Source organism: Capricornis sumatraensis, chromosome 12 (assembly GCF_032405125.1).
Source record: "Capricornis sumatraensis isolate serow.1 chromosome 12, serow.2, whole genome shotgun sequence".
Taxonomy (NCBI): domain Eukaryota; kingdom Metazoa; phylum Chordata; class Mammalia; order Artiodactyla; family Bovidae; genus Capricornis; species Capricornis sumatraensis.
The window spans coordinates 26,575,434-26,593,402 of NC_091080.1; the positions used below are offsets into that span (position 1 = coordinate 26,575,434).

The 17,969-nt window shown below is 38.1% G+C and overlaps 1 protein-coding gene across 2 annotated transcripts in view; it reads left to right on the top strand.

Moving 5' to 3' along the window:
* LRCH1 (leucine rich repeats and calponin homology domain containing 1) overlaps window positions 1-17,969 on the top strand; it is a 219,731-nt gene that overhangs the window by 104,722 nt on the left and 97,040 nt on the right. For both annotated transcript variants that reach the window (XM_068984230.1, XM_068984231.1), the window contains exon 2: window positions 4,718-4,862. In XM_068984230.1, coding sequence (XP_068840331.1) covers window positions 4,718-4,862 — 145 coding nt within the window. The remainder of the gene's footprint in view (window positions 1-4,717; window positions 4,863-17,969) is intronic.

Consider the following 17,969-nt stretch of genomic DNA (forward strand, 5'->3'; position numbering starts at 1 on the left):
TATCCACACATACTGGGGAGTGATCATTGCACCTGCTTTCCTAGGTTATGGTGAAGATTCAACAAGGAAAAAACCCTAATTTTCTATGATCATAGCCAACTGATGATATGTAAAACTCCACTGCAGATCAGATTTTTGTCACTCCAATCGTATCTGGAACTAGTTGAGCTGGAATTTAGACTAAGAATCTAATCAAACTGAATTGGTGTGGTTTTCTTTCCCAAGGCTGTTGTCTAAATCAGACTCTTCCCAGACCCAACCACTTGCCCCTAGGAGAGCGCCACCTGTTGGTGGGTCTTGGTTTAGATAGGAAGCTGAGAGGGTGAATCACCTGCGTTTCCCTTGGGATTATGGTTGTTCAGTCGTTCAGTCATGTCTGACTCTTCGTGACCCCATGGACTGCAGCACACCAGGCTTCCCTGTCCTTCACCATCTCCTGGAGCTTGCTCAAACTCATGTCCATCAAGTCAGTGATGCCATCCAACCATCTCCTCCTCTCTCATCCCCTTCTGCCTTCAGTCTTTCCCAGAGTCAGGGTCTTTTCTAATGAGTCGGCTCTTGCATCAACTGGCCAAAGTATTGGAGCTTCAGCTTCAGCATCAGTCCTTCCAGTGAATATTCAGGGTTGATTTCCTTTAGGGTTGACTGTTTGATCTCCTTGCAGTCCAAGGGACTGTCAAGAGTCTTCTCCAACTCCGCAGTTCAAAAGCATCAGTTCTTTGGTGCTCAGCTTTCTTTATGGTCCAGCTCTCACATCCATATGTGACTACTGGAAAAACCATAGCTTTGACTAGACGGACTTTTGTTGGCAAAATAATGTCTCTGCTTTTTATTACGCTGTCTAGGTTTTTCATAGCTTTTCTTCCAAGGAGCAAGCGTCTTTTAATTTAATGGCTGCAGTCATCATCTGCAGTGATTTTGGAGCCCAAGAAAACAAAGTCTGAAAATAAAGGGATAGTGGGGATCAACTAGCCATCCAGGGATGCCTGAATCACACCCCGATACTTCTGGCCATGGACCTCAGGCTTCAGGATTTTTAAAAACCTTCTCTCTAAGTGATCCCAGTATACTAACATGGTTGAGATATACTAGGAAGATATTTTATTTAGGAAAAGATTTCATAAGTGGCTTCATTCATAGCTCCATGTGTTTATTACAGAATTAGAGCAGCACACAGGAAAAATAAACACAAATTCTTCATCCCTGTTTATCTCGAGTTTAAGAACTGACATATTCTGTCATTCAGAAGTTACTGGACTTTTCACAGCCCCTGATTCATTTGCCCAAGCTGGATTGGGTTGTATTTCAAAATAAAGATACAAATTGCGTTCTTAACTCTTGCCTGTTATCTGTGAACTCTTATTCTTCCCGTCTGTCTGTAATTATTACTACAACTGCCTGGCTCCTGCTTCGTTTCTCTCTGCCTCCAGCAAGGATCTGCCCTCTAAGAGTCCCAGTTAGAGACACTCATGTCTGTGCGGGCACCCTGAACTCTCTGCTCATGACTTTAATTACAGCTAAATCCTGGATTTCTTTCTCTTCTTCCTTCTTGTGTGTTCTGTTTTTGTTTGTTTGTTTTTGGTTCTTTGTTTTGTTTTTAAAGAGGGATCCGACCATATTTTATTTCTTTGTTTTCAGATGACAGGAAAATTTTTGAACAAATTTTGTAAGACATTTTTCCTCATTGTTTATAATTGGGTTATCCACTCTGGGTTATCAAAGTCAAAATGTCTTAATCCAGGCTGACTTTCCTAGCCTTTCTGGGCATCTTTCCCATGGTGAGTTAGTGGATGTCCAAGGGTACAAAATAATGTCTGCAGGAGCCTCAGTAAATCATAGGAAAGCAAACCTGTTCCTTTTTTTTTTTTTTTTGATACCCTCTTTCTTCCAATAAGAAAGTTAGTTGAGAATTAGATGATATTCAGACCCAAGTAGGAAAAAATAAGTGACGTATTTGAAAACTCATTCTAACTTTTCAGTGAAACAGAGTGCTTATGTAAGATTAGGATAATTGGCAGTTTAAGCCAGTTTCTCTTAGCAAGTTTCCTGTAACCACTTCCAGAGTTTAGTCCATCAGGTGCCGTTGTTTTTAGTACTTTCTTTTTTGAACGTAATGTTTCTGACTTTCTTGTCCTCTGGGTTTTTACACAGAACATGTTGACTTGATTTTTATTGTATTTTGGACAAATGAAAATGCAGTGAAGATTTAATCACCATATCTTGCTAATAATCTAGCTGTGGGCTACATGATCTGGCCATTACTCCAAGGAGCAAGGGTGGGCTCTTGTGGGGAACTTGGTCAGCCTTGGAGTTAGATATACTTAGCTGTGAATGTGGTTACTGATTTCTGTGGCTTTGGGCAAGTCACAGAAGCTTTCTGAGCCTAGTTGACTCATCTGTAGGTTGGTGGTGCTCCTTCCATTGGTTTAAATGAGTTACTAGACGCAAAGCTCCAGATACGGTGTCTGGCTCAATGGGAGTGCTCAAGGGGCGATAACAAATACCCACCTGGATTTTACCTCTTTATTTCTATCTTTTTTTTTTAAAGCCCAATAGGAACTTTTTACCTTATGGTTGAGGGTTTGCCTCCTTTTATCTATCAAATTATAAACTTTAAAAAAAAAGTAGTCCTCTGTGTTTTTCTCTTCTACAGAAACCATGTACTTAGTAAATGTTGATGAATCCGTCAATAATTTATCGTCTGAATAGTGAATCTAAACAAACAGGAAAGGAAAACTTGTGATTTTTCTGTATTTCAGTTTTGTTTTAATTTAACCTAGGCAACTGTTTCTCTATAGGGATTGAAAGAGTCTAAGCTCCATGTAGGTTTTGTTATTTCCTCCCTTTGTACGCAGAGACTGGAACCCAAACCCAGGATGATAAGGGCGTGTTACATAGGTAAATTCTCACTAACTCATTGGACATGGAGGTCTGTTCATTTGGTCTGTTCATTGTAGGCTGGGCATGCATGTGCCCACTGTTAACACCTTATACCTTTATTTATAATCAATAATACTCTCAAAAGAAAAAACTGGAAAAATCCAAAATAGCTCAGTTAAAGGATTGGGGTGATCCTGTAGGCCAGATCCTGGACAGCTAATGGTTTTGCATGTGACTTTCCTATTGAAACTCTCAGAGACCTTAAAAGATGTTTATTGTAATGTGACTCATAGGAGAAGGGAAAGAAAGAAGTTAAGAGGCGAGATGATCCTATACTACTTCATGTTTCACTCTTTATTTGATGACATGTTTAAATAATTTAGAAAGTACTTACATTTCTAGAATGAATCCCACTTGATCCTAGTATGTTAATCTTTTTAGCTAAGTGTTTAATTCTGTTGATTCATTTTAAATTTAGATTCACACATGTATTTAGAAAGGAGATTCATATATAGTTTCCTTGTTGTGTACTTTTTTGTTAGATGATGATATCAGTATCATCTGTTATTATTTAAATAAGAATTTGAAAACTTTCCTTCCTATCACATGGTTTGAAATGGTTTAAATATGATCAGAATTGTCCCTTAAAATTTTCCCAGAATTCTTCCTCTGAAGGCATCTAACCTGCTTTTGTTTATTTATGTGTTTATCTATTGGAAGGTCAGTTGGGGAGGTAGGTTTTTGATTTGTGTTTCATTAGTACACACAACATCTAGTGTGATTCCTTAAGTAAATCTGAAATATTATTTACTGAACATCTTCAGCTCATACTGATTAAGTCCTGCCTAACTGAGGGCGAGGTGATTTGTTACTGTTGAGTCACTGTTTTCCAGAGTGGCAGCTCTTGTTTGTATTCAGTGCTTTATGGCATTTTACAGTCATGCACACCATTCCTGGATTTGGACGCTAAGGACTATTGCATATTTTTATTGTTGAGATGGTGATGCTGTCAATTGTATGCTTATATTACTGTGTAGACTGTTATTGCTCTTTATCTTAAATTTTCTTTATTTATTCATTTGTTTATTTGGCTTCATGGACTCTTAGTTCAGCTTGTGAGCTCTCAGTTGCGGCTTGTGGGATCTCGGTCCCTGACCAGGGATGGAACCCGGGCCCCCGGCGTTGGGAGCGCACGGTCTTAGCTAGTGGGCCACCAGAGAAGTCCCCGTTGCTACTGTCTTCGGTACACTTGGCCAAGGGGGCCAGTTTTACCGCAAATCATGCAGCAGACACGGTATCCATCCTTAACAGACAACAGGATTGTCTAATACATTGTAGGTATTTAGTAATTCTGGTGAATGAAATACTTGCTTAGTATCTACTATGTGTTTGTTTGGAAAAGGATTAAAAGACAAGTTCTGAGAGACAATATGTTATGAATGCAAAATTGAATTAAATAGTTGAAATATTAAGGCAAACGTGTATTCAGATATATTAAAGGATTCGATTTACATACTCATCTGGGGGAGAAACCATTTTCAGATGGAGAAAAAAGTAAATATTGATTCAGTTACCCTGTACCTGGCCTGAATTTACAAACTGATATAGAGAGCTAGAACTGTTTCAGTAGTATTTTTGTTTTTCCATATGAATGGGGCTATAATGCTAGGAAATGGGAATCACAACTCTGTAGGAACAGTGGTACAAAAAATAATGCTGATCTGAATTTAGATTATAATATTTATTTTAAAATATGTTAAAGGTATTGATAGTTGATAAGATTGTATTGGATTATGTTGAAGATTTATTGACAAAATATTCTTTCTTTTTCTCTTAGATTTATCTAAAAACAGACTGGTTGAAGTTCCGATGGAATTGTGCCATTTTGTATCACTGGAAATTCTTAATCTGTACCATAATTGTATCAGAGTCATTCCGGAGGCCATCATTAATCTACAGATGCTGACTTACTTAAATTTAAGGTAGGTTGACACCTTTTAGGTAACCAAATTTAATTAAAGAAGAAAAAAGATCACTTGCATTTCTGTCAGTTTTTTTCTCTCTGATCGTTTGTGATCACCCTTTGAAATAAATCACATGAAGATTATTGAAGAAATATCTTTTAGAATACGTTTGTAGTGCCGTTAATATTGTTTTTGGTGCTCGACTTCTCAATGTCAATAGGGCAAGATGTTTTGGCTTCTTAAGATAATTGATACAGCATGATTTATACTTTTTGTCTGTTTGATACTTGGAAGGTTGTTGGTCTGTTTTCTTCAGATATTGACGTAGATTTTGGAGGAGGAAGGCTGAAGGAAGTGAGAAAGGATTGATGGTTGAAGCAAATTAGGGCCTTCCTGGTTCTGGAGGTTATTGGAACCATTGGATTTGCTACCCAGAGGTGACTGAACCTGTTCACCTTAGGTCACTAGAGAAGGCTGAGGAGGAACATTGAGCCACTCTTGCAAGATCTGACTTGCTGTCTTTAGCCCATTAAATTAGGTCAGTGTTTGCTGAGTCTGGATCAGTGGTCTGTACCGACTCTCTGATTAAGCACAACACAATGTAACCTATTCATGTACTGAGTAGCCCTGAAGTTACAAAAACTAAGAGTTTTAAGGCCTAGCTTTTAGACTTCTACTGCTGTGACTGTCAGCTTTTCTGGCCTGATTTTGACTCCTTGATACTCAAATCCTGGCTCACATCTGGGATATCAGGAGAGAGGGGGAGCTGTTTTATCAAGTCTGTCTCTACTATTAAAACGAAGTTGCAGAGTTCAAGCCTGAGTAGCCATCACTCTTGTCAGTTGTGTTATCTTACTGTGCAAAGGATAGAACCTGACTAGCAGGGTTGGTGCTGTGTAACAAATATGGCAACCTTCAAGGAGCAAGATTCTCAGTAAACCAGGTATAGTATTAATTTATGATCGAGAATAACGTCACTTATATTTTAGAGTTTTTATTTGTTTGTTTGGTTTGGTTTACCACTGATAGTTAGAAGTCTTCTGCAGCTTTCTTTGTTGTCAAAAACGGGTTTCCTTTGCATTTCATTAGGACTGTATATCTTTTCCCTTGGGAGTGAAAAATAAATCCTAGTCATGTTTTTAAGTGGCCTTTATTTCATTTTTGGTAAATAAGATGTAGGCTATTATTATTATTACTACTAGAAGCTCAACAGAGCCAACTTTCATATTTTCCAGGTTTCTAGTTCATTTGAGTTTTCTTGTATAAGAACCATTCATACCATTTCTGCTGCAGCAGAATATTAATTACCTGGAATTGCCTGATGGAGCCAGCATAGTAATGTCTATAGATATGGCTTATTATTTCCCTAAAACATCTGTCTTCTAGTCCCAGCCCACATAGGGGAAATAACCCAAGAGCATATGTAGTTGGTCTGTTTATTCTACTTAGCTACCCCTGATACTTTCACCTCCAGCAGCCTGCTTGCAACAGGTAAATAGATTTAACTTTGCATTGTTGTACAGTATTAAATATATATACACTGAGAACCTTGGGGTAACAGATGATGTATGTATTCTGGCATGATATAAACTATAAAATTCTACAAATACTAGGGAATCTAATCTCAGCATTTATATTTTGCTTTAAAAGCAGTAATAAAATTGTTTTTGATAGGATGATTTTTATGTTGAGGCTAGTTGAAGGCAGAATAATGTTACTGTTCTCAGATGGTAGAAAGACTATATTGGAATATGAATCTCAGGAGTCTTTCCATTAAGGACAGAGAGAATTTATTGGAATTGTTAACGGTTGAAGTTGTGTTTGGCATATTGTAAACAGAGTTTTGTGATGTATTTCTAGGTAAAAGAAAGGAAAGAAGTAAAGGGGTCATTAAGCACCCAACTTTTTAAACTTTGTTTTCTTCTTATAATGGTCTCATTTCTCATTTGATTTCATTTCTCTATTTTTGGTCCCATTTATATGGTGGTGGTTTAGTCACTAAGTCGTGTCCGACTCTTACAACCCCATAGACTGTAGCCCACCAGGCTCCTCTGTCCGTGGGATTCTCCAGCCAAGAATACTGGAGTGGGTTGCCATTTCCTTCTCCAGGGGATCTTTCCAACCCAGGAATCATTTATATAGGTCATTTTAATTTTGTTTTGGTTTTCTTTGCTCACATTTCCTACTTTAATATTACCATCTTTTAAGACGTATTCTGTAGTCTTGAATCATAACTCTTCAAAGGAATTGATAAATAAATGGAGGAAATTAAGAAAAATATATCTCTTACTTTTCAGAGATACTCTGAATATGTCAAGGTGTATAGAAAAATGTATGTGTCTCCTCTAAAATCTTTGAAAGTCTGGTGAGATATATATATATATATATATATGGTTTTCTTTGGTGATTTCTGTCACGTTTACTTTAAGAATGTAACCTGAAATAGCAACACTATTTAGCAGTTTTTAAAGTGAGCAGGAGATGGTCATCTTTTCTGTTCATTTATAAGGCCTTTAACTCCTGTTTGATTATTAGGTTTTTGAAATGAAAATTCTAGGAATAAGACCTTTAGAACTGAGTTTATTCTTTGTGGGAGAGATTTGAGGTAGAATGTTAACTTTGCCTAAATGGTTTATTGGTAGCTTCTGAAATGGTGGGTGACTGTCACATCTGTTTATCTATAAATGTGTAATACAATAATATCTAGGAAATGCCAGTGGCATCTAGTTAAATTGTAAGTCTTCTAAGAGATGTTGAGTAATAACATCCCATGATAGTAGTGTTGTCTGTGTGAGTTCTTCCTGTCTTCAAGCTACCATCTCCACTCCCAGCCACCACCATCCCCACTCTGAAGGCAGCTGGTAACCAGAAGGAATTTAGAATGTTGTGCTTGTCTGTGATCATGACAGATGTCCCCTTCACAACAACCAGGGTTGGGAACTGTGGCCTCTTCATGTCTTTCTTTCTCATGAAAACTTAAGTCAACAAAATAAAATGAATGGGTGTGGTAAAGAGGCATGGTAGAAATCTGTTGACTCCTGGCCTTCAGAGAGAAGCTGCCAGTCCACTTACTAGGAAAAGAGGCAAGATGCTTAGGATGCTGCAAAAAGTACTGCTTTGTAGGAGAGCTGCCGATCCCCTTTCAGTCCAGGTTTTGTGTGTGTGTGTGTGTGAGATAATTACAAATTGGATATTATGCCAATGAAAAAAGCTCTTTTTCAATAGTCCATCTAATCGAGTGATACTTTTTATTTGAAGTATAGTTGATGTACAGTATTAGATGTTACATGTGTACAACACAGTGAGTCACAATTTTTAAAGGTTGTGCTCCATATATAGTTATTATAAAATATTGGCTATATTCCTTGTATGGTACAATATATCCTCATAGCTTTTTTATTTTCTAAACTCTGTTTATTTGGCTGTGCTGGGTCTTGGTTGCGGCATACGGGATCTTTGTTGCCATGTGCAGGTTCTTAGGCATCTGAGATCTAGTTCCCTGACTAGGGATAGAACCCAGGCCCCCTGAATTGGGAGCTTGGAGTCTCAACCACTGGACCACTGGGGAAGTCATGCTTATTTATTTTATACATAATATTGGGTGGGCCAAGAAGTTCGTTTGGGTTTTCCCGTAAGAAGAACCTGAACGAACCTTTTGGCCAGCCCAGTAGCTGCTGCCTGTTAATCTCCTAGCCCCGCATTGCCCCTCCCCATGCCCTCGTCCACGGGTAACCTCTGGCTTGTTTTCCATATCTGTGAATCTGTTTCTTTTTCATTATGTTCACTAGTTTTAGAGTCCACATGTAAGTGGTATCATATGGCATCTGAAAAGATATCTTCTAGAGAGAAGCATTTAATCAAATCAAGCGTTTAATCTGAACTGTAACTAATTTAGATGTGTTGGGGAAGTCAGTATACATTTCAGAAAATTAAGAAAATCCTGTACATTACTTTTGAGTGCACAGTGTACACTGGGTCAGATATAGCACGGTCTGAAATACCTTTAACGGATAGGCAAGCCAGCAAACTATATCCATAAATACCCCAAACACTTTCTTTTCCATAGTACACTTAGGATTTTTCCTCTTACTAACTAGAAAGAAAGAGCTGCTTGAGAAAATAAGGCAGAGAAGCTGCTTTTCAAATTCCACAGATTTCATGTTTCTGTGCATAACATTAGACATGGTCTCACTGTATTTTTTAATTGTTTTCTTTTTTAAAGTAAATCACATGGAGAAACTGCTGATTTTTGTGTGTTCCAAAACAAGAGACATGTCCTGTGAAGCCACTTTGAACGTATGGGAACCATTCAAAATTGATGACACCCTCTGGGATGCATTGCATATTCCAGCCAAGTAAACAGTCATAAATATTTGATGGCGTTGTGATGAAGCCAGTAGAGGTGATGGTGGTGGTGTGTGACTGCGTCTGTAGCTTCTTGGCTGGTAGGCTCTCTCAGCGGCATTATCTTTAAATGTCAAATGGCTGTTTGGTGCCAGCAACCCAATTCCCATCTTAGACTAGAGATGGGTTTAATTAGTACATGGAAAGAAAACCTTTATTGTAAAACACAGTTAAAAACACTTCAGTGTTTCCTATTTTTGCTCTCGCCGTAGAAATGTCCTGTTTGTGGAAAACATTACTTTATTGCTGTTTATGTTGTGCGCCTTTGAAGAAACTGGGCTTGTAATCTTTTCTTCTTGGTGTTTACAACAAAAGGTTATGTTGATTTAATATATGTGCCACTGTGTGTTTTCCTGTTAGAAAGTGTCTTAATCCAAGAAATGTGGCCAAGAACAATATAAGTGATTAAGCAAGACTTGTTCCTATATCGGAACAAACACTTTGAACCTGGGTTACACGGGAAGACCTCACAAAGTGCAAAATCTATTTTAAGCAGTTGGAGAGGTTGTTGTTGATGAGACTCATGAAGAAAATGTACCTTAGAAAGTTTTTAGAAGAACGCAGAGCAGAAAAGCTTTTGGCAAGTGTCTGGGTGTTGTGAATGAAACTAAGAATAGGGAGCTTAGCTTCAAAGTTTCATCTCAGAGATTTGGGGGAACAGAAGCTGCCCCCAAAAGGCGCAGAATTTGATCATAGTGTTTCCAGAACTCTTGGTTAGTGGTTTTACTTTTCTGGGGTGAAATGCAGAGCCAGGAACTGGTTTATTCATTAGAAGCCCTTTTCTCTGTCAGCATCTTAGGTATTACTTGTAAAGAAGGGGGCCGTCTCTTGAGCAGAATGTTATCACACCGTACAAGGAATCTTTTTTGGCTATTTTTTCTGAAGCCTGGCATCCTTTTTGGCTGCTAAACAATGTGCAGAAAGAGCCAGCTTCCGGATGGCTGTATATAACCTGTATCCCCACATTCCTTTGGGGGCTCATTGGGAGAATAATCTTTAATCCTCAGACTGTAGCTCTCTATTTGAAGGACTTGGGGGAAGCATCCTGCATGCTAGGTTTGCCTTAGAAAGCATAGATTTTATAATTTTTGTTATGAACAAAAACTAATTTCATTGTTTCTAAGAATCTTAATTTTATCCCTGAGAAATACAGCTTCTGCTTGCATTGACCTTCCTGAAGAAACTCTCAATTATAGGATAGTATTTTTGTCTTTCTAGAAACAGAGAAAATGGGTGATGTCTTCTTAAACTGGAAAAAAGGAGAGGAGTTTTGCTCATTCAAGCTTGTATCACTCTTTCTTTTATGAAGATCATAGGAGCTTTTCTCATTCAGACTTGTATTGCTCTTTCTTTTATGAAAATCATATCTGGTTCAAAGGGGAAAGGAGAATATTTAGGTATATATATATATATATATATACACACAGTTTTAGGTATATATATGTATATATATATATATATATATACACCTTTGGGTACACACACACACACACACACACACACACACACACATATTTGGAACTGGCCTTTGGTAACTGGGTTGTGCTTTGTGAAATGACTGATCAGCAGGAAGACACCAAAATACAATGAACCATGTTGGAATTTGGAAGTATCATCTTAAAATTTGAAAATGTTTTCCATAGACTGCTGGAGTAGAAAGTGGTCATCAGAGGCACCCATCGCAGGAGCAGCAACTTGGGGTTTAAGCCTTGCCTTTTCTAATGTGTTTACTGGGCATTTGTTTTTAAGGTGGAACCTTGAGGCAATAGCCCTTAAAATTTTTAGTTCATATTTATAAATTATTGTGCCAGGAAAGTTAATAGCATTGGTAGTTGAAGGGCTTTATTAAATGTGAATATGTTCATAATAGCTATTTCTTATCAGACTCCATTCCTGTTAGTATAGCCTAAGCTTGGCAAGACTTCCAAAAGGGATTTTTCCATTCTACATATCACCTGATCACAGACGTGGTTTTAGATCAGTGTTTGTATTAAAAAAAAAGAACAGAGAAACACAAAAGGGGCATTATGGCTTATGCTAGCTAGACTCCTGTCAGAATTTGTTGGGTTTGTTTTCAGTTCTGCTTCTGATCTTAATAAAATCTTTAAGATCTTTGTGCTGCAGATTTGCTTTCTGAAAATAGGATGAACACTCTCTCCCAATGCCCTGTATAAATTTTCTTGTTTATGTTCATTCTCAACGTTTTTTCTGTTAGCCCCAAATGAGCATGCTGCAGATTACATTTCTATTTCTCATCAGATGGACCAAAGCTCTTTGAAACATTGCCGTTTCATCAACAACAAGCTTATAGTTCCTCCAAGAATGTTACAGTTTACCAAGTTTTATAACAGGTGTAGTAGATGAAAAAATTTTCACCATTGTCATCACCTCCGCCTCATCACTTCTTAATAGCTAAACATGATTGAGCTGTTACACTGTCATATTTGAGCCCTTCAACAACTCTTTACTTGAGATAGGAAATAGGAAAGTGATGCATCCCTAAAACACGTTATTTCATAAATAAGAATCGCGGGCATTAGGGAAGCTTATTTCTGTGGCCTTCACTGTTTGCTCAGCACTTTCCCGTTCTCATCTTGTTTGGTCTGCTGCATTCCATGCCCTTTGGACCATTTCAGAACTGTAAACATAGTTTATGAATTAAAACACATAGTTAGAGAATTTTCCAGTAGGCCAACCTAAATATTTAAATAAGGGAATTAAAAATATTCATGCTACTCTATCCATGCTTTAAAAATTTTTAATGCTTATAAATTTGTGCCTTTCTTTTTCCCTTTTTATTTTTTTTCAGAAGTCTGTTTTTTGTGTATGTTTTAAAATTTCAATGACTAACTCTATTGATATTTTCTTTTCCATGAATTTCTGATACTGTCATATTTCCTTTGGTCTACTTTCTAATAGTTTTAGTCTTTTTTTAATTTAGGAGCTTCCAGTTATTGTTCTTTTCATATAGGAGCATTTAAGGCCCTGGGTTTCTATGGTTTTAGTGTTTTAGCACTCAAGTTTAGGTGATTCCTAGAAATTTTGATATATAGTATTTAAAAAAATCACTCCTTAATCATTTCTGACTTCCTGTATTTTGTTTTTGACCCATGAGTTTTCTATAGAATAGATTTAAATAGTTGTCTTTTAAAATTGATTTTCAATTGCATTACATTTGGAGGATGTTTTGTTTGACATTGTTTCTTTAGGTTGGTTGATATTTGCTCTATAGCCCATGCATAGTTAATTTTGTAAATATTCCACATGAACTTGGAAAGAATGTATGCTAAGTGTTGTGGACTGGATTTTAGTAAATCCACTAAGTGTAACTTACTGTTGCTTTTGCACCTCACTTATTTTAGGGGTTTGCTCTTTTATAGCCTGCATTCTTCAGTAGTGCCTTCAGGGAGAGTATATAAGTGCAGCCTTTTTCTGAAATGACTTTCTTTACTCATTTTTAAGATTCAACTATTTGTATAAAATTTTCATTTGTATTAATATAAAGTTTTAAGTTGACAGCTCTTTTCTATTGTGTTTCAAAGATATTAGATTTTCTGGCCTCTGTTTTACGTTTGTAGAAAATCTTCTATATTTTTTCATTTGATTTCTTCTCATATCTGTCTTTGGTGCTTCTGCACTTTATGCTACGATATGTACAGAGATATATTATTTAGATTTATCTGACTGTACACTTAATTTTGCTTCCTAAGTCTAAAGATTCATGTCTTTCATAATTCTAAAAACAATTAGTTATTACCTTTTTAAATACTGCTCCCTCCTCTATTTCTCTGTCACTTCTATTTTTTTAGTGTATTCCCTGTTGGTTATATGTCAGACCTCTCATTCTCTCACATTTTTAGTCTCTTTGTTAGTTCTCATCTCTTTATATTTGGGTAATATTTTTTAAGCATGACTATGCCTTTAACATATCGAGAGTGAAAGTGCGGTAAAGTGTGAAAGCAGGAAAAATGGTAGTACCATGAGATTCGTTAATGGAAAAGAGTCTTAGCAATTGAGATGCATGGCCTAAGAACCGTGCACTTGACTCATTAGTGAAATCTGATGCACTCTCTTCTGCTTCCAGTGGGATACTTTGTTGGTTGCCTAAAAACAAATCGATACAGTAAGTTCCCTGCCTGCAAAACTTCAAGTCACAAACTTTCAAGTGTACGCACTTGTGTCCGGTGCTCAGTTGTGAATCGGTTGTGTGTCTGGTGCACGTTGTCATGTGCCTGCATCCTCTACAGATGGCTGCAGTTTTGTGCACTGCGCAGTACTGTGTAGAGGACAGTAGTACCATCTCCCGCCTCCTCCCCCTCCTCTAGTCCCTAGCTCTTCCTTCCTGTTTCCTCGATGCCAGCCCCCGTATGCCAGCTGTTGTACTCTACTACTGTACTTTTCAAGGGCCTGTACTATAAGATTGAAAATGTTTTCTTTTTTGTGTTTGGTTTTTATGCATTATTTATGTGAAAGGCATTGCAAGCCTATTACAATGCAGTACCATATAGCCAGTTGTGTTAGCTGGGTACCCAGGCTAACTTTATTGATTTTATGAACAAATTAGACTCAGGAATGTACTTTTGGAACGCACCTCATTCATTTGTGAAGGACTCTATGGTGCTGAATTTCTTTGAGTTTTTTTTTTTTTTTAATTATAAAACTTGATGAGAGCTAGTCTTGTTCCTTTTGGCTTTATATTGAAGTTTGTGACAATTTGACTTCCTAATCTTCAATCTTGTCTTTGTTGAACTCTGCCCCACCCCCCCACCCCCTTTTTAAAAAATCTTGTCAGCATCCTCATGCCGCCTTCCCTGAAATTAGGGCTTTAAGGAAGTAGGTTTTGACTGCAGTGTGGAGGTCTAGTGGCCAAGCCAGGGTTCTGCTTTGGTTCTCTTTGCATTCTTACTTGCTTGTAGTAACAGTTACAGTAACTGGACAAATAAAGTTTTTGTAAGAGTTGTTTTTGAGAAAAAGAGACACAGTGTTGGTTTCCTCGGGTTCCCAATCCAGATCTCAATGCATCACTTTATGTTCAAAAGCAATAAAACGTATGCTGTAGTGGCTAGAACATTGCAGAATACGATATTAAAAATATTATCCTATTTCTGAAAGGAATGCTTGTGCTCTAAGAACTTAGGAAGGAGAAATGTTGATAAAATAATGTAGCCAAGAGTTTCAGCGTATATAATAGTCTCAAATGACATTTTTTTCAGGGATGAGAAATAAAGTCAAGAATAAATATGTATTCTGTAGTTCTTTATCTACAAAGAGTTGAGGGGTTGTGTGCTTAGGATTCAGGAGGACTCATTATGAAGAGGGCAGTTTATTCTGTAAGGCTTTGTATTTCGTCCTCTGTTATTTCTTGGAATACCTTTATACTCTCTGGAGCAGACGGACTGTCAGAACAGATGCCATGAGATGACCTCTCTGAATTCAGTTCAGTTCAGTCGCTCAGTCGTGTCTGACTCTTTGCGACATCATGGATTGCAGCACACCAGGCCTCCCTGTCCATCACCAACTCCTGGAGTTCACCCAACTCTTGTGCATCGAGTCAGTGATACCATCCAGCCATCTCATCCTCTGTCGTCCCCTTCTTCTCCTGCCCCCAATCCCTCCCAGCAACAGGGTCTTTTCCAATGAGTCAACTCTTCGTATGAGGTGGCCAAAGTACTGGAGTTTCAGTCTCAGCATCGGTGCTTCCAACGAACACCCAGGACTGGTCTCCTTTAGGATGGACTGGTTGGATCTCCTTGCAGTCCAAGGGACTCTCAAGAGGCTTGTCCAACACCACAGTTTAAAAGCATCAATTCTTCGGCACTCAGCTTTCTTCACAGTCCAACTCTCACATCCATACTTGACCACTGGAAAAACCATAGCCTTGACTAGACGGACCTTTGTTGGCAAAGTAATGTCTCTGCTTTTGAATATGCTATCTAGGTTGGTTATAACTTTCCTTCCAAGGAGTAAGCATCTTTTAATTTCATGGCTGTAATCACCATCTGCAGTGATTTTTGAGCCCCCCAAAATAAAGTCTGACACTGTTTCCACTGTTTCCCCATCTATTTCCCATGAAGTGATGGGACCAGATGCCATGATCTTCGATTTCTGAATGTTGAGCTTTAAGCCAACTTTTTCACTCTCCTCTTTCACTTTCATCAAGAGGCTTTTTAGTTCCTCTTCACTTTCTGCCATAAGGGTGGTGTCATCTACATATCTGAAGTTATTAATATTTCTTCCGGAAATCTTGATTCCAGCTTGTGCTTCTTCCAGCCCAGTGTTTCTCATGATGTACTCTGCATAGAAGTTAAATAAGCAGGGTGACAATATACAGCCTTGAGATACTCCTTTCCCTATTTGGGACCAGTCTGTTGTTCCATGTCCAGTTCTAACTGTTGCTTCCTGACCTGCATACAGGTTTCTCAAGAGGCAGGTCAGGTGATCTGATATTCCCATCTCTTTCAGAATTTTCCACAGTTTATTGTGATCCACACAGTCAAAAGCTTTGGAATAGTCAATGAAGCAGAAATAAATGTTTTTCTGGAACTCTCTTGCTTTTTTTCTTATGCTTATTCTCTGAACGGTGAGATCCAAATAGCTAGAAGATTTGGGTCATTTTGAGAGTTGGATCATTGGGAACTGTGTTGTCTTGTAATCTCAGCTTATCTACCTTATCCTCCTGAAATCAGGCAGTGTTTTTCTGAAACTCCACTTGGCAACTGGCAAACCTTTGCAGAAAGGGATGGGAAAATAATATAAGAAAATTGATCCATTCTACTGAGTGTGTAGTCCTTCTGTTCATAAAAAGAGAATAAGAGAACCAGAGAAAGTCTGCCTGCCAAATTCCCTAGGAGAAAAGAAGTTACTTATTTCCAACCACAGTGAATGCCATTAGCTCCATTAGAGTATAAGTAGAAGATTGTTGTTGTTTAGTCACTGAGTCGTGTCAGACTCATTACAGCCCCTTGGACTGTAGTTGGCCACTCTCTTCTGTCCTTGAGAGTTTCTAGGCAAGAAAACTGGAGTGGGTTGCAATTTCCTACTCCAGGAGATCTTTCAGACCCAGGGATCGGATCCACGTCTCTTGCATTGGGAGGTGGATTCTTTACCACTGAGCCACCACCATTTCCTAAAAATATATTCTATGGAAAAGCTTCTGTTGGATGATAACAGGTACACCTACTTAAGAAAAGTCCATGTATCATGCTATCAGAACTCTTCTCCTTTCTTTGGTGAAAATGAAAGTGTTAGTCACTCAGTTGTGCCCGATTCTTTGCAACCCCATGGACTGCAGCCCACCAGGCTCCTCTGTCCATGGTATTTCCCAGGCAAGGATACTGGAGTAGTTTGCCATTTCCTTCTTCAAGGGATCTTCCCAACAGGGATTGAACCCAGGTCTCCTGCACTGAGCTATAGGGAAGCCCCCTTCTTTGGTGAGGTCTGTGTATGAGCATCTCCTAGAAAGTGCTTTTCAGAACATCTGTTTCTAAACAGTGATTTAGCAGAATGCTGTATCACCTAGAGAACTCTTTGGGAACTGACCTCATGCCTAAAAGAGAATGAGGTTAAAAAGCATATGCCTTAGTGATGTCTTGTTCAGAGGCCAAGGAATCTGTATGGACTGGATGTGTTGAAAGATAAGATGAAATGTGAGTAGAGAAGAGAAAGGCCCTGGGAAACACTATAACATACAGTGTGTTCACAGAGCTGCCACCCAGGCTGATTTATTCTTTATTTAGCACATTTAAAATATGTATTTATTTGTTATTAATGATTATTAAAATAGGCAATCCATTTTGAGAAACAGATAAGTACTGAAAAGTGCAAAGAGTGAAAAGTGCATCACTCCCCCACTAGTAGTCAGGTTTAAGACTGTTTCCTTCTCCTCAGCTTCTTAGTAAGACTGAACTTTCTCTGGAGTGGGGTGCGGGGATATTTTCAGTTTCTGAGAGCTCTGTATTACATAATGAGGAAAAGAATCACCTTGACCAAAAATCTGTAGCAGCTGTGTCTTTAAATTGAATTGTCTGTACTGAGATTTTATTGGTGAAACAACCCCAGACTTCCTCTCGTTAAAACTAATCACCTGTTAAAGATAATTCTTTTTAAAAAAAGATAAAATCATAACTCTCATACAAATGTAAAATGTACATCTGTGAAAGTTTCTGTTTAACCCAGTAATTGATGGAGAACCGATTGAACGTTATATTTTGTTTAAAGGAAAATTCAGCGCACGCACACACACACACACACACACACCCCAGTAATTGATGGAGAACTGATTGAACATCATATTTTGTTTAAAGGAAAATTCAGCACACACACACACACACACACACACAACCCAGTAATTGATGGAGAACTGATTGAACATCATATTTTGTTTAAAGGAAAATTCAGCACACACACACACACACACAACCCAGTAATTGATGGAGAACTGATTGAACATCATATTTTGTTTAAAGGAAAATTCAGCACGCACACACACTCTCTCTCTCTCTCTCTCTCTCTCTCTCTCTCTCTCTCTCTCTCTCTAGTGGACTTGCTGAAATGAGTTGACACATAGTTGCAAAGCTGGTCAGTATCCAGAGGGCAGAAGTCAGTTGCAGCTCCTCTGCACTCCTTATGATTCATCTATATTTCTATGAACAGAAATGATTTGCACTATGATCATTTCTGCAAACAGAGAGTTGTAAAATAACTTGAAGTCAGTGAAAGAGA